The sequence below is a fragment of the Quercus lobata genome, chromosome 1 (genome assembly GCF_001633185.2).
Source record: "Quercus lobata isolate SW786 chromosome 1, ValleyOak3.0 Primary Assembly, whole genome shotgun sequence".
Lineage (NCBI taxonomy): Eukaryota > Viridiplantae > Streptophyta > Magnoliopsida > Fagales > Fagaceae > Quercus > Quercus lobata.
The window spans coordinates 23466125-23492571 of record NC_044904.1 but is presented as its reverse complement, the minus strand read 5'-3'; the positions used below and the strand labels follow the sequence as shown (position 1 = coordinate 23492571).

Genomic DNA, 26447 nt, shown 5'->3' with positions numbered 1-26447 from the left:
TGGTCGGCAGTCCTTTTTGGACGCTACCCGCCTAGGAAATGACGAACAAAGGAACTGCTTAACTGTTCGAAGTTATCAATGGACGATATTGGCAACTTGTTGAACCACTCCCTAGCTGCCCCTTTGAGAGTTGTAGGGAAAGAGCGACACAAAATCTCATCAGGTGGCTGTTGAAGGCCTAGGGTTGTCTTGAAGGTATTCAGGTGATCTAAGGGATCTTTTAGCTCGTCGAAGGGTTCTAGCTGTGGTAGACGAAACTTGGAGGGTACTGGACACTCCTGGACAGCCATGGTAAAAGGAGAGTCCGTCTTCCAAACGATCCTCTCCAAGCTTTGGTCCGTTTTTCCTTTGATGGCGTTCCTCAATTCGTCCATCTCTTTCCTCATCTCTCTTAAGAGATCCGAGCTTGCCTCTTCCGGAGTGCTGTTTCGTCTTTTGTTGCTGTCTTCATCGTCACCCTTGTCTGCACGATTACTTTCCTGTAGCAACCGTTGCTTCATCTCTTGGTTCTGCCTAATGAGTTCTTCCACAGTGGTCGACATCGACTGGATTTGTAGGGCCAATGCAGCGGGATCTGGGTTTGTACTGGATTCCATCTGGACTTGCGAGTTAACTGGGACAGATCACGTATTGAACGTTCCCACAGACGGCGCCAAACTGATGATGCTCAAATCGTCAGTCAAGGATGATCGTCCAAATTGATGTCGTCCTCAACCAACCCAATCCTCAAGAACGAGTGAAGGGAAGAATGGATGTATTTCGCCGGCGTGGTGCCTGCCAAAAAGTCTCCGATGCCAAAGTAAAAAAGATTAACAAAAGAGAGCTGTGAAAATAATATGCTAGAGTTTTTGCTTTACCTCCTCCCCTTTTGGGGTTATGTATTTATATGCATGCACTCACAGGTGGTTTCTTCTTGCCGTTGGTGGAGCCTTGATGGAGACTTTATTCTTGCCTGGTAACGCCCCTGCGGGGTGTTAATGGTGAGCTGCCCCTCCCAACGATCTGGAAGCTGATTAATGTTTTATAAGGGTTCCTCGATGAGTGGAGGTGGATTTACTCGTCCTTGAACGATGGCCATTTCTTCCAGGATGAGCTTGGTTAGGCCGTCTGTCACTAGTCGTGAACGTATGGACGATGATGATTTGATCGAGCCTATCAATTCCCAAAAATCTATTAATAAAAAACAAGCAGTTAAACATATAAGGAATCTTACCATTACCCCAGACTATCGCAAAATACCAACCTATAGTTGAACCTTTACTCCAATCTCCAATTGGACTTGATCTTGTAGAAGACTTCTTCCTTTACACGAATCCTAGTACGTGACTAACTCCATGCAACTGATTGATTGTTATTGGCTGCAAAGTTCTTCACTTCAAAACATGTTAAAGATTTGAAAGCACTTAGTTACAAAACCCTAAGATGCACAAACATAGTAACCTCTCATAGAGTGTATGAGTTCTCTAATTGAATCTCTATGTGTTTGATGACTTTAAAATAAGTCTTTTATATGGTCTAGGGTTGTAGAGAGAGAAACTCTAATTATCCAAGTCATCATGGGCCGAAATTCAGATCTGAGAATTTCGAAATCGAAAGTCTAGATAGATCGAGCTTGTGTCGAGTTTCTTCATTAAATCTCGATAGATGCTAGTGTTAAGACTAGTGTTGAGAATTAATGAAACTGTTTTTCTTCACTTGTAGACTTCACATACTTCTTGAAACATTAAACCCAACTTAGATCTACCCAATTACAAGTAAAATGTGTTTTGTCAAAAGATAAGCCAATTTATAGAAAATATGACCCTAACAAGACACATCTGTAAACGTATTAGGATTCTCTCCATTTGAAATGGATAGACTTTATGGTTCATATTAAGAACAATGAACAAACAAACAAAATTCTCACGAACTTTTTCTCATAACTTATATATTGAGATGGTAGATTGTGGTTAGCAAAACATCACTTTTATTAGGGCCACTATTAACAACTCTTTTATCATTCGTTAATCAAAACTTGTCACCTCAAGAGATGTGAAAAATTTTGTGAAATTTGTTGTGTAGTATTAAATATTATAATTCTAAAGGTGTATATAGTTTCACACCATTTGAAATCACACATGGTGTGGCATTATCTATAATGTCATATTCCCAAATAACAAAAATCCTTAATCATAAAATGTACTTTCTCTATCCACATCAGTATGGAAATTTGTGGAGGGTCTTTTTGGTGAAGTAGGGTGTTGACTTCTTTACCACTTTGTTTGTTTCAGTGAAATATCTGTATTTTCTAGTATTTGGTAGACATGGCAAAACGGGCGGGTCGGGTCGGGTCGGGTCAATCGGGTCACGAGTCAAAAACGGGTCATTTTAAGCGGGTTGAAAACGGGTTCGGGTCAATCGGGTTGCAGGTCAGGTCGAGTTGGGTCGGGTTGACCCGTATTTTTCACATGAAATTGTTTATTTTTTATTTCTTTTATTTTTTTTATTTTTTTTATAAAGAAAACAATATGTATTTGCCATTTGGATAGTTATGCAACATATTACTTGACGTAAAATGCATTATTTTGAATTCACTACTTATATCAAGAATAAACTCAGTTAAACTTATTAATACTTATTCAATAATTTTAAAATTATACAAATCCTAACATTGCTATCTAAAACAAAACAACACAAAGATAAGTAAAACAAACATACAAGTTTTATTTTTACACAATATCAACATTCCAAAAAAAAAAAAAAATTACAAATGACTTATTGGATAACTCATTTGATAAAGAATAAAAACATATAAGAAAGTTACAATTTTAAAAATTAATTTTATAATCTATTATCAATTGTGGTTGACACTCTATTTCAATTTGAGATATACATTAAAATTTGATTGCTTACTTATTTATACCTAGTCTCTTTTATGAAGATCATATCATTGTTAAGCAGCACACACTCTAGGAAATATCATAATTTATTTTGAAAAGCCGTTTATTTTGAACATAAATTGTTAAAAAATAGATCTAAGCATTCATAATTTATGCTAATTTGATACTTTGACTTTACTATTTTCACACTTATGAATGTGTCTCACACATATCTACAATTTTAAATCTATTTTTAACTTTACTGTAATCAGATTATTTTGGCATGTACTTTGCTATTTGATATCTAAAAATCTTTACTCATTACAGAATGCTCAACCATTTATTTTTCAATTAATTTGCATGCAGTTATGTAAATGTATCAATTGTTTCCTTAAAGCTCACAATAAACAATTAAACCAATGTTGTCTTAATTTCACTATTTTTTTTACCAAAAAAAAAAGTTTTAAAAAAATGGTTCGGGTTCGGGTCGCGGGTCGGGTCGGGTTGACCCGCAAAAAAACATAGGTCGAGTCACGGGTCAACCCATTTTTGCTTCAGGTAAAAAAAAAAATCGGGTTTGGGTCGGGTCAGAAAATTCTGACCCGTTTTGCCATGTCTAGTATTTGGTATGCTAGAAAATGCAAGAAATGAAATATGTTTTCCATAATTGAAAGAAAAACATAGCTTAATAAGAACCAAGCCAGTATCAAATGGATGTAATAGCTTCCCCCTTCATTCAACAGGTTTTAAAATAAGTTAAACACTATTATAAAATAAAAGGGAGCCCAAAAAGGTGGGGGCAGATTGCAAATAAAACAGAATTCTCAGAACTCACAGTCACTTAACACACTTGCCCCTTATACATCCTAGAACACTTAGTTAAATTTTGCAAATATAAAAATGCATTTATGAGTTTTAGAATATACAAATAAGGATATATCTTTCTTCTTCAACTTATTACTCACTATTTACCTTGTTTTCATGAAACTAATTAATTTAATGTCTAACTTTCCTCAAGTTGTGACTTGTGAGCATTGTATCTTTCAAGCTTCCTTTTTTTTTTTTCGGGGTTGCTGCATGATTGAAAATGCACTATTAAGCTTGCTCATCGCTTGTGTGGACGTGAGTAGTGGCTTTGGGCCTTTGGCTTCCCAAACTTAACCTGGTCATCAAGAAAGCTCGATCAATTCAATGCATGACAAGAGAGCAAAAAGACCCCAAACCAATAGGAGTTCAAACCTTTTGTCCTATTTTTTCTGCTTTACTCTATATTCTATCAATAAAAATTTAACACATATTTACCTAATTAATTAAATATTACCATTATTGACTTATTAATACTACCATTATTAATATTAATTAATGATAGTAATTAATTAATTAGGTGAATATGTGATAAATTTTTATTGGTAAAATATAAGGTGGAGCAGAAAAAGTTGGATAAAAGATTTGGACTCAATATTTGTTCATTCCCAATACCTTGATGAGATTGCAACACATTTACTACGGGAATTTACTAAACCAAAGAGATACTTTAAGGAGACATTTTTGACCAAACAGAAACTATTTCTTTTCTAAAAGAATCATGAATAACAACCATAAGCTACAGTCTCGATCGACAAGCCTCTAGATGTGCATCCAAAGTTGATCATACTGCAACACAAGTGATTTTATTTTCTTCTTAACTCTTGACTTTTACTTTGATAGGAGTTAATTTTTGACTGAGGATTTAAACGTCACAATTCAATATCACTGAGGACTTGAGGACTTTTACTTTGATAATTTAATATTCGTGAAAAATGCTAAAACCACAAAATATTTGACAAACTGTTAATGTGGTGGGTGGTTATTGATAAGTAAAAAACTGATATTAGTGGTAAGTCCAGATGAGATCTAGCAAGAACTTATCACATCAATAATTTGTAAAAATATTATAAAATAGTTTGTAGCCATAACATTACTTAATTTTCATTGATCTCTGAATCTCCGGCACTTTAATTTGTAAGAGTTATTCCTTCTCTTATCTCATTAGTCGGAAATGCCAAAATGGCAGCTACAGCGACGATGTATGTTACCGCCGTTGACCATCGTTGACTGCAGCCGCAAATTTGTTAATTTATTTGCACGTGTCTCACCTATTTTTAAATTCAGTTCTTTCTAATGGAAATTCATATTAACTCTGAGTTTATATTTGTAAGGAGTAGAAGATAATTATCTTGTAGAAAACCTGTCTACATATGAACCAGACAAATCTTATCTGCATACCACTTGAATTTTCGATATTCTTTTTCTTTTTTCTTTTTTCTCATCAAATGAAGGACATCTTTTTCTGGAAATCCTTCGTGATAAACAAAAAGAAATTCAATTTGATTTTATGTGACATACTAATTTATAGAAAAGAGTCTTTAGTATATTATTTAAGAAATATATAATACTACTACTACTACTACTACTTGATTAATAATTTTTCACATTTAAAGAAAATGTATTCAATTGTACGCATTCTATATATAAAAATTGGATCTGACACTTTTTCATAAATAATGAGTATTAAAAAAGTAATTTTTAAGTATTAAAACAGGAACATTTAATGCTATTTAAACAATGTCCTAAAGACATTATTAAATAAAAAAAAGGAAATTCACAAAAGTATAGTATATATATAGGACAGATTTTATCCGCGTCAAATAATTGTGTAATCATTTTACCAGAGTGACGGAAAATAATTTTTTTTTTTGTTTGTTTTAACAATGATATTTTTTAGAAAATTAATAAGTTATTTTTCAAAAATAATTTTCTATAAAACTATCTCGTTTTTCTATATTTAGTAGCAACTGTAAATGAGTTGAAAAACAATCTCCTAACTTCTCTTATTTAGCCATATTTTTATGTTAACCAAAGATAATTTTTCTTTAACTCATTTTTATATTACTATGAGATAGAGTTGTTTTCCAAAAATAATTTGTGGAAAGTCATGTTTTTATGTTAATCCCAAAGATAGTTTTTCTTCGACTAATTTTTTCTGATGCTATTAAACAATGGAAAACATAAAAAAACTATCTTTATACAAAATTTTCCTTCGAAACAAACGGAGCAATAGACTTTAGATAGAATAGAATGACAATCATGTAAGGAATAAGACTCAAGTATAGAGAAAAAATTAAACACGTAAAGGAAGACAAAAAATTACATTAGTAGAAGTAATAACAAATGATATGTCAATTAATTAAGGAAGTAACAAAATGTATGATTTTTAGATAGAATAGAATGAAGAAAAAGAATACATGTAGCTAACCTTAAGTAATTTGTTAAGGATCCATAGCTGGTCTCAAAATTTTGCTACTAAAGCTTTGTTGTTGTATAATGTTCAATTTCTGATTATTTCAAAAACTTAAGCTATTAGGATATGGTAAATTTAATAATGTAACCACACAATTCTAACATATTTTATATAATTTTTAAGTTTTCTTATATTAATATATGTTTGAGCGTCTTGTGTGTGTAAATTCTCTTCTGAATAAAATTCTATTTGTAGCGATGGAAGTAAAACTAAAGAGTTAAATAGCTATTCCAAAAGAGTAGTTGTTATAGAATAGAATAGTCTCTTTTCTACTCTACTAAACATACCGTAAAAGTGTTTGAAAGAATTCTTTTAAGACCTCAAATTCAAATGCATACCAAATTATTGTTTTGCTTTTAGTTGTTGCTTCCAACTTGAAGTACTATTTAGAGTTTACAAAAATAGTCAATTTGCTTTTATAAGCATAAAAACCACACTTACCGTTGTTTGAAAGTTTCTTTGACTCTTTCAACTCTTTTTTTTTTTTTTTGCCTCCTTCTCATCACTAATTGTTATCCATCCTTTTTTTTTTCTACCCAGACACTTCCATGTGCATATATTGTCACAATATAGTCACTATGGGATAATTAAATTGAATTGACCACGTATTAGTTTTTTGGGAAAATAAGAGCAAACAATGTTAAGTGTTTTGTGCTTAGCGAGTAAATTGGATAAAATTTCTAAGCAGTGGCTAATATTAACCCAAACTTGAAGGTGGTTTTGAATTTACCTATACACTGAGGGACCACTCTTGCTGAATTGCATAAAATTATAAATATTTTGTCTCACTTTTTGTCACTTTTTGTATTCCGCTTTATATTCTACCAATCACAATTTGTCATATATTCATTTGACATTGCTGGAGGATAAAGTAGAATACAAAAAGTGGGACAACTGACTTATATCCATATGTTTTTGTTTGTTTTATGTTTGTTGTTATTTGGGCTAATATTTATTATTGTTATTTAAGCCTTTTAAAAAAAAGGATTAAAGATTATGTTTGGGGAGCAAAATTAATTTCGGAGTAATACTTCTACAACATTTTTACAATAAATCTTATGCAAAAAGCTATTATTGGTGGGTTAAAAAATAATATCAGTATTAGGACCAAATTAGAATTAATAACAGATTACTGCATTGAATTTGTTATAAAATTATTGTGAAAAATGTTGTAAATATAGCATTACTCTTATTTTTGTTGACCCCAATTTTTGTATTTCTCACAAAGTCAAGTGTTCAACATTTCTATCTCCCACTTTTTATGTTCCACCACCAATCCACTTTTTGAAAGTATGACATTTAAGTAGTAAATAGGAAAAGAGAGAAAGGGAGAACAAGAAAATACTAGGTTGATGGAGTAGAGAGGAATATAGAGAAAGGGAGAAAAAGAAAAGACTTGGTCCATGGAGCTGCAATTTGATACAAAGACATGCATTTCCCTTGCAGTGCTTGGTTTCATTGGATTGTTACAACTCTTGTATAATGCGCTGGTGGCGAAGCCAAGGAGGCTTAGATCTTTGCTAAGCAAGCAAGGCATCAGCGGACCACCACCAAGTTTACTACTCGGAAATGCTATGGAGATGAAGTTGGGCCAATCCACCGCAGTGAAGGCTCACACCGGCGAACCCCCTGTCTCCCATAATTGTGCTGCTTCTCTCTTTGGCTTCTTTGATAAATGGAGGAAGCAATATGGTATTTCATTCATCAATATCATGTCATCACTGTCATCATCATCTCTATCATCTACATTTGCCTTCCTTTTTGAATATTTTATGTTAACAACAATGACAGTAATTATAATATAAAAACATGTTAAATTTTTTTTTACTACGCTATCATTATCATCTCTCTATCATTCATGTCACACCCCAACTCATTACTGCCATGCATGATATTGGTTGCTTCATTGCTTGTCACGCCATAACTCATTATTGGCATGTATGATATTGTTTGCTTTGATTACACAGACCTCACGGCTTAAAAACGCGTCATATTAATTAGAGTCCAAGGTTTCCATATAAGATCCCCCTAGCTAGGAGATGCGGGACTCCATCAGGTTTTAGTTCTTTCCCCACCTCACCCTACTCGAGATCTTTGGGCATTTTGGGTTCCCACAATTCATGCCTCCCTTTTTGAATATTTTATGTTAACAATAATAACAATAATTATAATATTAACAAATGTTAAAACTATTATGAATTCTACTATAATATATATATATATATATGAAAAAATTTAAAACCACACCCTTTTATGTCATAACTTTCCCACAACTCTAATATGGTAGAGTGTTAATACAAGATGAAGAAAAAGTGATGAGTCTATATATATGAATAAAAGAGACAAACAATTAATCACAATCTATCACATAAGTTAATTGTGAAAAAGGGTATGATCCTAAAATTAGTCAACATATACTTATAACTAATTAAAGCATTTCCATTTGATGTATGTTTAAACAGGTGAACTATTTACCTGTTCTCTTGGGAACTCACAAATATTATTCGTGACCCAACCTGACATAGTGAGGGAGATAACCACATGCACATCCTTCGACTTGGGAAAGGCATCATATCAACACCAAGTGCTTGGACCATTGCTCGGACAGGGCATTTTAACTTCAAATGGGGCTGTCTGGGCACATCAGAGGAAAATCCTTGCACCTGAATTATACATGGAGAAGGTTAAGGTATATAATCATTATTTCAACCAGCAATTTTGTTTACCTCTAGCATGGTAATTTTTTTTTTTTTTTTTAAATTGCTAAAATAACCAGTTAGCTATTTATGTGATCCTAAAACCTTGTAGGGAATGGTGAACATAATTACCGAGTCTGCAATCACAGTGGCAGACTCATGGAAGAGTATGATTGAGACACAGGGTGGAACTGCAGACATAAAAATCGATCAGTATATGAGAAGTTTCTCTGGAGATGTTATCTCGAAAGCCTGTTTTAGCAGCAACTATTCCAAAGGGGAAGAGATTTTCTTAAAGCTGAGACTTCTCCAGGAGGCCATGTCCAAGTATGGTATAAGTATAGCGGGTCAGCTCCCTGCTATGAGGTATGAACTTTACTTCTATTAAATTCATAGTAAGTGGCAAAGATGCACAAGTATGGGTATGGTACGGGTATGATGCAATACGAGATAGGTCATACAACAATTCTTAAAAATCTAGAATATGATATGGTGGAGATATTTATATTACTTACTTATTAAATATATTTAGTTATATATTTTTAACATATATTAATTTCAGAGTAATAGTAGATGATAAAGTGAATCTATGATGTGTAGAATACAAGTCAAGATCCAAACAAAATTTTCTTAAAAAAAAAAGATAGCTAGTTAGATAAGTATTTAATATTGAAACTAATATATAAAAAATATAATAAAAATTCTTATGAGGTTGATCTATCTCTCACTATTAAGGGGTTGGGTTAGAACCATATCCAAGCTTTTGTTTTTTCTTTAAAAAAAAAAAAAAAAGACAAAATAAAACAATTGGGACAAACATGTAGAAGTATCTTAAAAGTATCTAGTATAATACATATCAGATATCCACGCATCTAAGTTAGTGGCAAAGTCATAATATTTTTTTTGAGGAGGGTCATTCTAAATATATCATTAAAATTTAAATCCACAAAATAATTCATACATATACACACACTTAAAACATGTCTTTAACATGATTTATTATGTAAATTTTATATAAAAAAAGATTTTGAAGTGACACTGAATGTTTGAAGACATCTTTAAATTTATAATACTTAATTTGAATCATGAATGAATCCTTTTCAAACGAAGGGCAGCATATGTGACGAAAGCTTTTCTCTAACTAAATATTGAAAAAAAAATGACTCATTTCAACTTATTTGTATGTTACAGATATCTCCCCACAAAAGGCAATAGGGAAAAATGGGCGTTAGAAAAGGAGATCCGCAATTTGATACTAGAGGTAGTGAAGGAGAGAACAACAGTTGATGCTAATGAGAAAGATTTATTACAAATGGTTCTTGAGGGCGCCCGGGATAGTAACTTGAGCCAGGAGGAAACAGACCGCTTCATCGTTGACAACTGCAAGAACATATATTTGGCTGGGTTTGAGACCACTGCAGTTTCTGCCACATGGTGCCTCATGTTGTTGGCTTCAAATCAAGAATGGCAAGAACGTGTTCGTGCCGAGGCTCTCAGTGTTTGTGGAGGTGGTATTCCTAATGCTGATACGATTCGTAAGATGAAACAGGTCTTGTAACGACGAGTATTACTTAAAATTTTACACCAATATAGATGCTTATGCATGCATAGAGAATATAGACATATTTCTAACCCCATATATCAATTTGCATCTGCAGCTAACGATGGTGATTAATGAATCATTGCGACTTTACCCTCCAGTAACAATTATGTCAAGGGAGGTCTTCAATGACATGAAATTCGGGGACATTACTGTCCCAAAAGGTGTTAACATCTGGACCATGGTGTGTACATTGCATACTGATCCGGACATATGGGGACCAGATGCTTTCAAGTTCAACCCAGATAGATTTGAAAATGGAATTACAGGTGCTTGCAAGCTTCCACACCTGTACATGCCATTTGGAGTTGGGCCTCGAGTGTGTCTTGGACAGAACTTGGCTACGGTTGAACTCAAGATACTTCTCTCTCTCATTTTGTCCAACTTCGCCTTTTCTCTCTCTCCCAAATACACCCATGGACCTGTTCTCAGGTTGGTTCTAGAGCCTGAGCATGGGGTAGATCTCTTGGTGAGGAAGTTGTGAGCCATGAATTGTGTTTGGGTTGGTCAAATAATAAAGTAAATAAATAATATATACCTGTTTTATTTTGTGTATTAACTTCTCATGGGACAATAGGCTTGAAATAATGAATAAGATCTTCTGCTTCTTTTTTCTCATTAGACTTGTTGAATTTGCAAGAAACGTCAAAAAAATAAGGTCTTCGCATCGTTGTGGAAACTATTTATGAAACTGCACGATGCACGAAAATATGTAATTATTTTATAATGTGATATTGTAAGGATTGAAATTGGATTGGACCCAAAATCGTATGGGACCCAAACGCTAATGGCCCAAACAATAAATTTGTAGAGTGTGGATTGAAGAACTAGATCTATCCCAGAAGAAAAACTATTAAATTTAACGTTTCAAGACGGTTTGACACAAGTAAGACTAGAAAAATCTATCCTCGGAATAGATTTAGTAATTTGTATCATATGGTTTTCTTAAAAGTAAAATTATACCAAAGTTCCATCACCCTCTTTCAGTTCATTTTTTCTCATTATATACTATAATCCCGGTGTCATCCTTACCACACACGTATAGGTTGGATTCGGGGGATTCCTTCCTGTCCTATCCAGCACCTCCCAGAACCATCAGCCAATAGCTGTAAGGTTGCTTGATCACTATTCAGGCATCACTTCCACATTAATGCGGCCAGAAAGTTGGTTGAAAGGCATTTAATACAGAGGTAGTAGCTTTTAAAGATATTTGTTTACCTTTCAATTCTTATACCTAGTCCAATGTCCTACCCTTAGTTGTGATGTAGTTCCGAAGTAAGTCCGTGATGATATGATACTCAGATTTACCTCAGACACAAGTTGCCGAGAAGGCTTTCGTCCTCGGATGTTTATTGGACCCATCTCACATTGTCTCTACTTTTCTTTTCATTTTATTCTCCTCATAATCTTATTTGGGCCTCCTCAGATGGTCTAACGTCCTCGGATAGGGCCATAGGCCCAGTTAATAATGTTTTAACAATACTTCCTAATTAACTGGCCCCCACAGATACAATGTATAATTTGTTATCTAAAATTTGTTGAAAATAATATATATTAAGATTAATCATCTTGAAGTAGACTCACTTAACCAAAGAGGTATTCTATTGCATAAAAATTTTCTCATCTGGCCTCCCTTTTCTTTTTATATTGCATATAAGCATCATCAAGTCTCTCTAAAAATTCAACAACTTCTTTAGGTATTTTCTTTGTTTTGTTGTCTCTACAAATGCATATTTTTTATTTACACTTTCTATCTCAATTGTTTTTTGCATGTTCAAACTTTAAAGTGTGTTTAGTTAATATTGTTCTTTTTTTAAAAAGATGGGCCATATTCTTCTACCTTGTGTCATAGTGGCTTATGTTTTCTTAAATTTTCTTTAGTAAAACTAAACTTTCTAAACTTCAAATTTATTATTTTTGTGCATTTCAATGGTTGTTTTACTGAAATCACATTTAACTTTAGTCCAACTCCAAGAGACTAGGTACGTGTATGATTAGTTATTTTTATGTATTCAATGATTGTTGTCTTACTAATATTTATACCAAATTATATTTAGAATACTATTTTAGATTATTGTATAACGTATATAATATGGAAGTTGTACATATAAAAAAAAAATTAATTATTTTATTTTTTTACTTGCCCCTCGTGACAAATTCCTAACTCTACCACTGCTGACCCCCCTACAAAAAAATCCTAAAGCCACCACTATTCAAACGACTTAGGAAAATAAAATCTCCCAATAGTAATTTGTCTCTCCTCTCCCTCCACAAATTGACCGTTGATGTTTTTCCAAATGATTTTTTTTTTTTTTTTGCTCAAATAACTTGTTTTCTCACTTTTCACATTGATTCTGACTTTGAGGCTTTCTTTTTTTTCTTATTTGAGACTGTCAAACACCCAAAAATAGAAAATATTATCCTAATTTAGGTCTATTTTCATGAATAAAATTTCACGTTCATATGATGTTTTGGAATTACAAGAAATATTGATAATTTTTCGTGAGATACTAACAACAACAAAAATGTATTATGACACATTTTCATAGTCATAATAAAACACATGAAAATGAGTTAGTTCTTCATAAAATGTTTCTTGAAAATCAAGTCATTTTCCATTAAAAAAAAATTCTAGATTTTTAGAAAACGTTTCCTCGAAAGAAAGGGATCATGAATTTGGAGCACTTATAGTTCCTACGGTTTCTACATTTTTATTCTTTCTTTTTAATTTTCTTTTGGAAAGAGAAAAGTAAAAGGCTTGGTGAAATAGCTTGGTTATTGTTCAATCTCATGGTCCACTCTATTGATGCATGTTAAAAAATATGAGCTCCAGCATATAGGAATGACAGCAAAGCGGGGAAAAAATGTAGAAACAAGAGATATGAATTTCCTTTGTTTGTTTGAAAAAAAATAATGGAAGGGAAGAAATTGTAATATAAACTTAGTACTACACCCTTGAAGCATTGCATATATAATAGATATACAAATTCCTCTATTTGGTTGAGGAAAACAATGCAAGGGAAGACAAAGTAATTTGCATAAATTTACTACTATGCTTTGAAGCATCATATATATTATTTTTATTTTTATTTTCTTTGGGCTAATTGCACCTTCCCCTTAACTATGGTACAATTGCATTTCCCCCTAAACTTAAAACTGAGTAATGTCCTCTATGATTTATTGGTAATAAGCATTTTGTTCCATAACATTATAGTTTTGTCAAATTAAATAGAAAAAAAAAATTAAATTAAATGTCTAACAGAAATTTGAATTTTCTGTTAATATTGAGGGGCAAAGAAGTGATCATAAGCTAGTTACCAATAGATCATAGGGATATTACTTGCTTTCAAAGTTTACAGAATATATTACAACTGTGTCATAGTTAAGGGGAGGGGTGGAATCTACCATATTTGGCTAGTTCCAAATAAAAAGAAGATCATCATTCGTACCATACCAATCATTTTTAATTTCACTGACAATTATCTTTATGATTAGTACTTAAAGCATGATCCTGTCACCTGCTCAACAAGTTAGCAAGATAAGTACTGCATCTGTTTTTTCTTACTCTTTTTTTTTTGTTAACAAGGGTATCCTTAACTTAATTTTTACTAGGATAACATGCAGGACTATTTACAAGGATGGAAATGTTCTACTGAAACTCCAAAACCAGGGAAGGTTAGTACCTCTGCCGATTTGTGAAGTTTCTTGAACACCTTTTTCTTCATATGGATCCATCCATTGCCCTGCCTCTCATTTGATGTCACAGAAGGTATATTTTTTAAAAATTTTCTTGAAGAGAAAAAAAATGTAAAATATTTACAAGCAAAAATGCATATTTTTGAATGGATGGAGGTTTTCTTATAATCAATTTTTTGAGCAGATACAAATTTCAATTGTCTAGGCTGCCAAACTAATGAACTGACAAACCTTCAAAAGGGCAGTCAGCCTCTGAAGGTGGGAAGTCTTCACATTTTCTATACGCATTCTATAATATTGCCAAAAGCAGAGAATATGGCAGACATGAATACTGAATAGTGAGAGGTATGGCCTCATTCATAAGAAGTATGCTCCCAATCATAATGAGGTCAAGTATGTGTTTCTTGTTGAGAGAGAGAGAAGGCTTTAAGTATGTTTCAATTGCAAATATATATCATACATTTAGTTGATTTATAAGAGGCACAAAAATCATAAAAAGTGAAAGGCAGCTTTTTGTGCAGGCCTTATAATCTTAAAGCATCAAGTATAAGGACCCAAGGCCAATTTATTAGCAGAAAGTGCTTCTCCCGCCACCAAGCCTAACCCATACAAGCGATCAAATGTAAGCCTTAAAAATTGATATGGACTACCAATTGCCAAGATGCACCACTTCATTCACTTGCAGAACTTTTATTATATTGACTTAACATAGAAAATGCCAATTTATGCTTACCACTCTATCACAATCTCATATTCAACTCCTAAATCTCACCTCCTGAGGTGGTAACCTTCAAAACTAAATTACAAAGTGTCAGCACTATCTTACAGAGTAGTATGCAAACCTCACCAACTTCAACTGTTAGTCAGCAATACATGATGAAAAATCCACATTGATGAGGAAAATGTAAAAGGCTTGGTCAAAAAGGAAGTATGTTTTTATACTTTGACTTCCTCTTTTGATCCAGGGGGCAAGAAGGGCTTCCACCACCCTGATTCATACTTTGGGTAAGGTGCCACCCACTCTTCTGGTTTCTCAAACTCTAGATTGGTAGGATTTGAGGCTAATGCTTCTTCAAGACTTTCAGCGCTGAAGCTTTCTGATAAAACCCGGTCCAGTCTTAACTTCATGAACCTGCCAAACCAAGTGATTACGGGCAGAGATAAATGGTGGGCAAGAAAAGATAACTGTTTTTATTTTATACAAGGTTGGGGTGGGTGATTTCCAATGCAATAGTGTTATCGATAAATAAATTTGGAAAAATTTATACAATTATCATTACATAATCTATTTTGTAACTATGGAGTCTCCAAATTTTATCAGTAAAACTAGTGAAAAGTTAGCACCCGAAGTCATGGCTCACTGATTAGGGTCTTGGTATAGGGTAAGCCCTGAGTTGAAACCTTCAGGGCGATGGCATGCCATTGGTTCAGCTTAGGGACAATTAGCTCCCACTGCCTTAAACCAGTAATGCTGTGGGTGGGATTGAGATCATACCAAGGTTCAACTCAATCAACAGAGTGCTTGCAGCCTCCCATCCCTGTCTAGGCCCCTCAAGCATTGGTTCCTCAGTGGGTAGAGGAGCTACCATGGTCATGCCTAGGTAGGGTAGCCACAATTGGTGTCCCTCACCATTTTTATTTAGCAAAAAACAAGTGAAAAGTTGAGAAAAACTTGCCACACACCCAGGCACTTGGCTGAAATCATCAATTGCTCACTTAACAAGAAGGGAAAAGAAGAAAAAAGTAGATATGCTTGGTGGAAACCTGGACTAAGAATCTCTATACTGCAATAGCATAGAACATCACAAGCATCTGAAACCTATGGTCTACAGCAGGCAGAACAATCATAGAGCTTACTGTTTGTGGTTTGTAATAGCCTTTGCAAGAATCCCTACATTTGTTATCTTGATTTCAAGAGCATGATACTGATGCACTTCTAGAAATTCAAAGCACTTTCAACTATCTATGTGGGAGTTCTATAAAAGGTAGGGGGAAAGGAACAAAGAACAGGAGTAATTAACACTTAGTAGGCAGTTGAGCAGTGGGGTTCTTACGTGATCCAGGGACCATTGGTTGAAACCAGAGCAACAGCAGGTCTCCGTAATCTCTTAGTAATGTTAGGGAATTTATCCAAGAACTTTGGCTCAATCACAAGCCAGAAGTCCTGCTCTTTGTTCCGCTCCCCATAGAGACGCAGCCGCTCAGACAAAAGCTCCTGGAAATGCTCCTCTTCATCCAGCATGAATTTTGCGTTTGCAACAACGAAATAATACTTGTTTGCTTGTTCCTGTATGGAAATATAAGAAAGTAAAACCAAATTAAAGGCAGCGTTTTGGTCATCTCAAATGTTAAGTGAGATGATTTTTTGCTTAACGGATAAGCCAACTGAATTGGGTTTTGGTCAATTATGTGTTGAGAGGGAGAGAGAAATTAGAGCAAAACTTAAGCACAGTTTCATAGGTGTTGATACTTTGGTTCCCTAATTAAACTCAATCCCATAATTATATTGAACAATGCAGTGCAAGCAATGTCATTTTTCCACAATTAAATTCAACTAAATGACTTAATAGCCAATGCAAACACATTTTTGAATTAAATTAGAGAACCTAAGATATAGCATCTAAGCAACTGTACCTAAGTTTTTGTTTTGCCCAATATATTATGGTTGGAGCATCTTCTTACGGCACAGCCGCACAGGTATATGACTAAATGTATGAAAAATTTTTACTGAAAGCTAATAGAGGAAAATCAATCTATTAATATACACATGCAAATACAAACACAAAATGTTTATATATATTTCAGGATCTGGAGAAGAAATACATAAAATATATGAGGAATTGAGACTTTCCTAGTTGATTAGTAAAGAGAGATAAACAAGAAGCACAATGGGTAACAGAAGAAGAAACCTTGTCAGCAGGATTGGAAGAACTGAGTTGGTCGGAGTCGACAGCTGCAACTGCTGTCTTAACAGAGGAAGATAAGGTGGTGCAGCTACTAGAATTGCCAAAAGACAGAAATCCCAGTGGTGAACAATGGCCGCTGCGTCTGCTTGTACTCCCTTTACCAAGAGAAAAGGCAGAAGCACCACTGTGTTGGGTTTGGGTTGGAGTGGGAACCTGAATTACCATGGAAGCTCGAGAGCCCAGAGAGAGACTCGTCACACTTAACATATTTCTCTCCTTCACCGCTACTTGTAAAATTAGCTAAGCAAAAGGCTCACAAAGACAACCAAAAGACCGAGACATACCTAGGATAACAGAATCTATCTTATTATCCAGTTATTATCTTCTTCTTGTTTTTGTTTTTTTGTTTTTTTTTTCCTTTTTTTTCTATTCCAAATTTTCTCTTTTATTTAATTTTAAATATTTTTATTATTATTACTAATGGGAAATTTTGTTTCAATGATGAACTTCTTGTTGACAATTTACTGTTTAGGCATTTTAATGATTAATCACAGAAATTGAAGACAATTTTTGAAAATCCATTTCTCTTTAATTAATTAGTAGTGAACCATTGAAAACTAACCAATTTACCAAAATATCCCTTTCTTACCAACTTGTAAACATGATACACAGTATGAAGCCAAAACTTGAAGTTTTTTTGTTTTTGAGAAATTTTCAACCTATGGCGTCCGCTCCTAATGATATTTATTTATCATCAAACCAAGACACCAATCAGTTTTTGGTGTAGGCGGGGATTGAACCCCAGATCCCTTATACAACTATCAGAGATTTTACCAATTGAGCTAACTGGAATTCACGCCAAAACTTGAAGTTAGGAGCAGCTTTGTTGGTGGTTTCATGTGGCTACTCTGGCCTCCGACTCTTCTGCTTAACTGCTAAGAGGTATTATTTATTTATATTTTTGATGTGTACATATGCTATTGAGTAAAGATAAAATTATTTTGTTTAAAATTTTTTAAAGGATCAAGTTGTCTGTTTTGAATAAAATTGGTTACTTGCAGGGGCATAGCCAGGAATTTTTGCTTGGGGGAGCCAAGGTAAAACTATCATTTTGATTTGCAATTCAATGAAAAACTCAAAGTACAATATATTTATAACACAAGATTATTGATAGAATTTTTTTGTCAGTGTAATTCTATAGCACTCAAAAATCAAAATACTAACAAGTTAATCGACCAATTGAGCATCTTAAGTCTTTTTTTTCTTGAGTTTCTCCCATTCTTTTGAAAAACCTTAAGTCCATAACATTCATAGAAATCAAATATAAGTATACAACAAACTGTAAAAGAAGAAGAAATTGGTATTTCTCAATATTTGCTTAGCTTTAAATAAGAAAACCCTTTGTTAAGGAAGAGGGAGAAACTAATGAAAATGTGATTATGTGAGAGCATCCCATGGAAGAGTTAATGATGAGTAACTGAAGAGAGAGCACCAAGTGATGAGAAAAGTCTTTTCAGTGGCTTTTAAGTGGAACGGGATATTGTAATAGTTTTGAAAAAGTGCAAAACTTAAGTACAACATCCTAAGTGTAATATATTAGGTTCTTTAATTAAATTCAAGCACATGTTTAACATGACCAATAAAATACAAATAATGTTATCATTTTTAAGGACAATTAAATTCAATACATATGATTTTAATCAAGTAATTTGATGTACTACACCTCAATTTTATCCCTTTACAAAAATTGAATAACTAAAAACTAAAAAAATATGGATGTGGCTATCATGCTTTAGAGAAAAATGGAAAAGACAAAAGGAGTTAATTTTAATGATTACACAGTTGGGATTTGGGATGAGAAGAATTTTATGAGTGACATGTTGGGGGGGGGGGGTGCAATCTTTTAATCTTGTGGGGGCTAACTCTTAACTCAAAATGATTCTAGCCTAGTTTTACCTATAATTAGAGAGGTTTTAAAAATTTTTGAAGGGGCCATGGCCGCCCCAATGCATAAGGTGGCTTTGCCCCTGGTTACTTGTACCTAATTGTTTTATTGTTGGGCTAATTTTCTTAGGTTTGTATATTTTGCTTTAGATTTTAAATCTATAAATTTTTGTATGGCTTTTAAAATAAGGAAAATACTAGAGTTCCAAATTTTTTTTACAAATTACTAATATAATGAGTGATTATTAGTAAGTACAAAAGTGATGTAAGTGGTGGTCCCAATTTAAACCAATAAAAATATGCTACTTCAACAATTTGTAAAAATGTTTGTACTATAACATTACTCTTAAAATAATCAATGATATTGTTAAGGGGAACAAAATGTAATTTATAGAACAAAATTTCCAAAATTATTACCTATATATATACACTAATATTTTTAAAAATATTTGGGCCCAAGGTCAAAGTCTCCCTTCGTCTTGGATGATCCGGTGCTTTTTAAGATGTTTAAATTTGGTCACTTTTTTTTTAAAAAAAGCTGAATGTGAACTTGAGTTTTATACTGAACTAAATTATGTTCAAGTTTATTCTTAATTTCCCAAATGAACTAAAGCTTATTAACGAAATTATTAATTTCTATGTGTTGGTTTTTTTTTTTTTTTTTTTTTTTTTTTTTGAGAAGAAGTTCATTGAGTTGGTTAAGTTATAAGAAGCCTATATTTATAGGCTATATTAATTATTGCATGTGATATTTTAAAAATTCACTAACTACATATACTTTCAATAGCAATATTTTTAAAATGGTTTGGGCTGAAACTTCTAATGGAAATTTCACTGTTAGGAGTGCTTATAAATTAGTGATTAATTTGTTTACATCTGCAACCTGTGGAACTACTTCTGATGGTAGTTCATTGAGGAAGTTTTGGAGGAAAATTTGGTCTTTGCCCATTCCCCATAAGGTGCGACACTTTTGTTGGCGTGCTTGTCGTGACACTTAACCGACCAAAGTCAAGTTAAGGAGGCTTAATGTGATTGCAGAAGACATGTGTTTGCTGCCATGATGAGGCTGAGACGAATGGTCACATTTTTTGGGGCTGTCCGAAAGCACAAGAAACTTGGGCTGCTTCAAAATTACAACTACTGCCTTTTGATGTTCATCTTGGTTCTTTTATGGACTTGTTATGGTTTGTCATGATGACTAATGCAGCTGGAGAGGAAAAATGTTCACAGCTTGTAACAACTACTTGGGCACTCCGAAGTAACAGAAATGAAATTCTTTATGGAGGTGAAAGCAAAACAGGTCCAGCCATGGCTCTTTGGACAGCAAATTACCTCTAGAAGCACTGGTCTGTAGTGGATTCATGCCTTCATGCTACATTAGATCCGGTTCAGCACCTACCTGACGCACAACAAGAGCCTCTACTCTCGGTCTGGTTTCCTCCTTCAACGGGTTTATTTAAAATTAGTGTAGATGGGGCTCTTTTTTCATCAAAGAAGCAAGCTGGGATTGGTGTTGTAATAAGAGATGTTGAAGAGGCAGATTAAAGGCAGCTTTGTGCAAAAAGATCAAAGCTCCATTGGGGTTACTTGAAGTTGAAGCTAAGGCCTATGAGGCTGGTTTGTTGCTAGCAAGGCATTTGGGGTTGCGAGATGTGGTGTTGGAAGTTGATTCCTTGATAATCTCTAATGCTCTCAAGCAGTTTACACTGTCACCCACTTCTATTGATGCTATTGTGGAAGGCATTCATGGGTTAGGTGCTGAAATTGGTGTTTTAATTTTTCTCATGTACACAGGATTGGCAATAAGCCAGCCCATATTTTAGCAAAACAAGCTCAAAACTTTGTCAATGATGTAATTTGGATTGAAGAGATTCCTTGCTGTATTCAACAAGCTCTTATTCGGGATGTATCTGTATTGTGATGTTGTTATAATAATAGTTTCAGTGTATTTTCTATCCAAAAAAAAAAAGCAATATTTTTAAAGAAAAATAAAACCAAAATGCATATTTTAACAATTTGTTTTAAGTTGCACCTTACTAATCACCAAAAGTATAATCTTAGTGTTTACATACATATTGAACCAAGTTTAATTTATTCAATAACTGAGCCTTTAAGTACAAGCAATTTAAGCGCAAGCTTGATACGTTTATTTAACGAATGAATCAATGAACTCACAATTACAAACAACTTACAGCTATACTTCCCTAATCTTGTACCTATTTTAAGCAAGAGACAAAATCATACCTAAACCGAAACCCACAATACTCAGGGCAGCAGAAACCAACAGGAATGACCCAACACCATAATTCTTTCAATTATTTATTTCAGATAAAACATTTTTTTTTTTTTTACCAAATAAAGAAGGGGTCTCCATCATGCCATGTAACACAGTAAGAGTAACATCACATGTACACTAGGGCCTTGATGGAGCATTTATTGTGGGCACAACAAATTCGTTTTAGTGTTATTGCTCAAATCATTCAACTCCTGTCAAGTATCATGTGAAGCAATGTGAGAACTCTTATCATTAAACCATACCTAGTAGAAAAATGCGATCGATGCTGGGCTGGGCTTCTTGTCAAACTGCTTTGTTCTATGGGAATGGCCCTTCATGAAAAATTAGAATAAAGAAAAATCATCCCCAACTCCCTTTTGTTTTCTTCCTTTCTTTTTTATAATCTTTTTATTCACCTTTATTTTTTGGTTGAGTGGTGATCACTTTATAATTTGATATAGGTATCAACACCAAGAATTAGCAAATCACTTTCTCAACTAAAACCCTTTATAATACAATTGGGAAAATCCATTTGGATATGTGATGCATGTATAAAGAGTTTTATGTTACAAGTGAACATATAAGAAGAAAGTAAAGCAACAATAATGAACTATACTAGAAACTGGGGGACAAATAATAACTGCTGAAGAGACGTACAAATATAAGCAGAGAAGCACCATACAAGCTGAAGAAAAACAATACGAAGACTAAATTGCAACTTCGAAATTATCAAGAATCAAATAACCATTCATTAGATCATTTGTTACTACACAAGATATTACCTAACAGAAGCATGAAGTGAGAATAATGGTCCGAGTAATAGTCTGCGTGCAGATATACTTAAAACCTAGACAAGCTCAATGTAGGCCATAGGAGCATTATCTCCTCGCCGTGGCAAAGTAAAGAGAATTCGTGTATACCCTCCATTCCTCTCTCCATACCTTTCTGGAGCCTCGGCAAACAAGGCATGGACAATCTGCTTCTCGTATATGAAGCCAAGAGCTTGTCTCCTCTTATGAAGAGATCCATCTTTTGCCAATGTGATCATCTTATCAATATACTTCCTCACTGCACTAGCTCTTGCTCTCGTAGTCTTGATGCGACCATGTTTAAGGAGCTGTGTTGTGAGGCCCCGAATTAGTGCCTTACGCTGGTCAGGGGGCCTATTGAGTTTGGGTACTCGCCTCCCATGTCTCATAGCAAAGACTCGACCCCCATTGCCAATAGTGGGAAAACAATGACCAAAGCTGGTAAATTCTGCACCAGGAGACGAGTGCTTAAAAGTATTTCAAGCCAACAGGAAGAGGAACTAAATGTTGCATAGATAGTCTGTTATAGGATTAAGGTATACCACATGTTATTTTACAGGGCAGTAGTAACAATAACCACATGTTATTTAACAGCAGTTGGACTTGCAGTCCTTGAAAATTTATCAATGAAGTCAGGATACGACTAAGTTCTTTGTTAAAAGACCTCAACTTTCTCTTGCATAATTCAATGATTCATCCAAATCATTATATCCCACTACGTTTGTGTCACCATAAACTAAACAAGTAATGTGCATATTGGATGATTCATGGTGTAGGAGCGCAAGAGCAATGAAATAACCAAAAACACCAGAAGCAAGAGGGATAGTAGGTGGTGGCAGCAAGGTTAGAGGAACTTTGTAAGAGATAAAATAATAATATCCTAAAGCATCCCTTAGTTACGCACTTCCACTCCTATTTAGCTCTCTCCCACAATATCCCATGACTTGTCTTACACTACACCAAGCAACAAAAGTACAAATTAAAAGTTAGCCAAGTTCCAGTTCAAAATTAATAAGCACAAACTACAAGTCATTAGTGATAGAGTGCAATTATGACTATTGTTACCCAATTCGTTTCTTTGAGAGAAAGAGAAACTCGAAGCGGAATTAAGGAAGTTGGCCAACCACCTAAGCCACTAGACCGGAGTGAGGCAACATTTTACATTTGGATGACCACCTAACTGAAGGTAAATTGAAATTTCCACTGGCAGACTAAACCCAGCACAACCCTCTAGAACACTTCAAGAGCAAGAAGCAACCTTTGCGCTTTTCTTGAATCAACAACTAGTGCCTATTGCCCTTTCCCTCTTTCTGTTAGACTACCTCATTTTCTCTAATTATAGCTCCTATTTTAGTTGAATCAGAGCTTTATGTTACTTACTTATTTCAGTGATAAAGAACCTCTTTTTTTATATGATTATTTATGTTGTTATTTTTCATGATTGAGAACACCCTTCTGTTTTTCAATTAATATTTATCTTCTTATCTATGTTATTCTTTCTAGCAAAGTAAACACCTTTGTTCTTTTCCTTCTAATATAGTCTACAGTATGTTATGACTGTTAGTTCTCTTCATTTTTTGTTTTGAAAGTATATTTGAGGATGTCTAATTGGACTAAGGTGGAAAATGAACGGGCTAATGTTCAAGTACTTTGGTTGGAAGTACACATTTTAGCAAAATATTAACAAACAAAAAAAATTTGTGTTCAACCTCGACTTGAATTATGTAGAAATCAACACAATGTTGGACTATGAACAATCAGGCAAACTTATTTGGTGGTAAGTTGATTATAAAAAACATTAAAACAAATGACATATGAAATATCAAATGAGATTGCTCATTATATGGGTAAGACAAATAAATCACAATGCACAACCAGGCAAAGTTTTCAATTTTTACCTCTGGAAGTCTCAGGAAACAAAATAAACTAGAGGCTAGAGCACAAGAATTGAATATCACATAGTAATTGTCAACCAAAAAAAAAAAAACTCATAGTGAAGACATTGGAAATGAAAATTTAAAAAGTGGGTAATGATGAAAAGTACCTGGGCAAGAAGTTGGGAAGAGAGAGGGTTGAAGAGGAGCGAGGCCATTGAAAGAGCGGAGAAGCAGTTTGGACTTGGGCTTGGGCTTGGACTGAAATGAAGTAGCGGTGGCCATGGTTGGGAAGCGTAATGAAGGAGGAGGAAGGGCTGATTTAAGAGATGCCATACTCCATCTATTTGTATTTCCAGTTATTACACAGCTGCTGCAGAACGCCATTCCTGGACTGCACTGAACGATGCCCCCTGTTCTAACCAGAGAAGTAAAAGATAAAGGGGAGAGAGAGAGAGAGAGCGCTCTTAACATTACATCACAATCTCCTCCTTATCAGTGTTGTTTTCAAAACCGGCTCCGGTCCGGTCTTACTTGTAAAATTGGATATTAAATTAATAAGGGTAAGCTACGAATTTGGTTCTTATTTTTTATATTGTATTTCAATTTGATCCGTAACATTTCAATTTTGTTAATTTAGTCCCTAACTTTTTATAATTGTGCCAATTTAGTCACTTCAGTTATCTTTTGGATGAAAATTGTGTGGCAATAAACTAATTTTTTATTTTGATCGTTTGTCATGTCAAAAATTTACATCCAAGAAATAACGATAATGACTAAATTTACTTGATACTGAAAGATTAGAGATTAAATTGACATAATTAAAAGATTAGGGACCAAATTAAAATATAGTATAAAAAATAAGGATCAAATACGTAATTTACCCATTAATTAATTAAGAGCTTACATTTAAATGTATTGTATTATTTTTATTTATTTTTATATATGGAAACTGTGTCCTAACCATGGTTTTAAAAAAACAAACTAATCAAAGAACCATTTTCAAGCCCTGTTCCTAGTGTTACCCAATTTTTTACCAGTTTTGGCTGGTTATAATGCTTTTCACCAGACCAGATTAGTGGTTGGTTCCTATTTGAACTGGCCAATCCAGTCCAGTTTTCTAAAATCACGGTCCTAACCTTTTGACAAAATTTAGGGTTGTCCAAACTGATCTACCACATGCCCGAACTATCCAACCCAAAGCCACCCTATAAAGTTATCGTTTTTCATATAACATTTATGCTGGTTTTATTCCATGATAAAAAGTATTGTAATTTTATTAATTTATTTCCTTGTATTTTGTGAGATTTAATTGTAATGGGTTTAGACTTAAGTGGTGAAAATTTGCTCAAGAAATTGATCTCGCGACTTAGCTCGCGAGTGGTGCAACCCGCGAAGGTCACATGAAGAGCACATGCTGAAAGTTAAAGAGTCAGTGTGTTTCGTGACTCATCTCATGACTTGGCCAACTCACAAGATGACCTGCAAAATGCACTAACAACTGGAATTTTAAGTGTGACTCTTATACCCTTCACTCATGTTATATATACCATCATTACCCACAATATTGTAAAGACACTATTCAGAATAAAACCCTAAAGAAGTTTCTACAACACACCCACCATTTTAAAGAGAACTATACATAGAATTCCTTTGTAGTCTCTTCTCCTTCCCTCTCCCATTGTTATATTTTGAGAGAAGATTTATACCCAAACACAACTCATACATATTCAGAGTGTAGATAGTGTTTTGGAGCTTAGAAAGCATTGGGTATTTGCCAAAAGAAACTGGTGAGGCTTGGCAATACAATCAGGCGGTATTGCAAGATCCAAATAACTAGTGAAGATAAGAGTCCGAGAACTCCATTGGTAGCTGGGGCTTAGAGGGCTCAAGTACTTTAGGTAGATTAGGTTTGGAGGGTCTTTTTGATATTCTTGTACTCCAACTTATTCACTAGTGGATCAATTTTGACTTGGAGGGTCGTGGAGAGGTTTTTCGCCGAGTTCTTTAATTTCCTCTTCCATAACACGTCTCGGTATTATCTTGGGTTTTCTATTCTTTTACCCATTGCCCTTTCCATTTTAGCATTGCACTTATTTGTTTATCCATGCAATTGTTGAGTGCTTCGATTAATTAATTTGCTAATCACGTATATTCTGCATCAAATGTGTTTAAATTAAAATTAATCAAGCCATAAATTAAGAATTGGGGGTCTAAACAAGCTATAGTGTCTTACACTATTTGAGTTTTCACACTCGAATTGGAATTGACTTGATCCAAGTAGTAAGGTGTTGGCAAGTCTCTTGCCTCAAAAACCAATGCCAACTAGTCAAATAGCGAGTCTCCTCCTCCAAGAGCATTCGCATCCACTCGTGTAAAAACGTATGTCTATTTAGCATAAGAACCTTTTCTTTTTTTCTTTTTTTATTTTACACCGTCACTCTTCAAA

General features: G+C 34.0%; 3 protein-coding genes across 3 annotated transcripts; 1 reads left to right on the top strand and 2 right to left on the bottom strand.

The window, feature by feature from the left end:
* The first annotated feature begins 7558 nt into the window (after positions 1-7558).
* On the top strand, positions 7559-11084 carry LOC115988993 (cytochrome P450 714C2-like). The gene is made up of 5 exons (XM_031112670.1): positions 7559-7890; positions 8661-8887; positions 9007-9260; positions 10086-10443; positions 10553-11084. The coding sequence occupies exons 1-5, from the start codon at positions 7602-7604 to the stop codon at positions 10976-10978; spliced, it is 1554 nt and encodes a 517-aa protein (XP_030968530.1). The 5' UTR covers positions 7559-7601; the 3' UTR covers positions 10979-11084.
* A 3748-nt stretch (positions 11085-14832) lies between these two features.
* On the bottom strand, positions 14833-17455 carry LOC115983962. The gene is made up of 3 exons (XM_031106827.1): positions 17100-17455; positions 16245-16477; positions 14833-15322 (listed from the first exon to the last, which is right to left on the bottom strand). Exons 1-3 carry the CDS (start codon positions 17361-17363, stop codon positions 15127-15129), a joined length of 693 nt encoding a protein of 230 aa, XP_030962687.1. The 5' UTR covers positions 17364-17455; the 3' UTR covers positions 14833-15126.
* Positions 17456-22001: 4546 nt separating this feature from the next.
* LOC115983952 (50S ribosomal protein L17, chloroplastic) lies at positions 22002-24500 on the bottom strand. The gene is made up of 2 exons (XM_031106815.1): positions 24169-24500; positions 22002-22572 (listed from the first exon to the last, which is right to left on the bottom strand). Exons 1-2 carry the CDS (start codon positions 24470-24472, stop codon positions 22163-22165), a joined length of 714 nt encoding a protein of 237 aa, XP_030962675.1. The 5' UTR covers positions 24473-24500; the 3' UTR covers positions 22002-22162.
* Positions 24501-26447: the final 1947 nt, after the last annotated feature.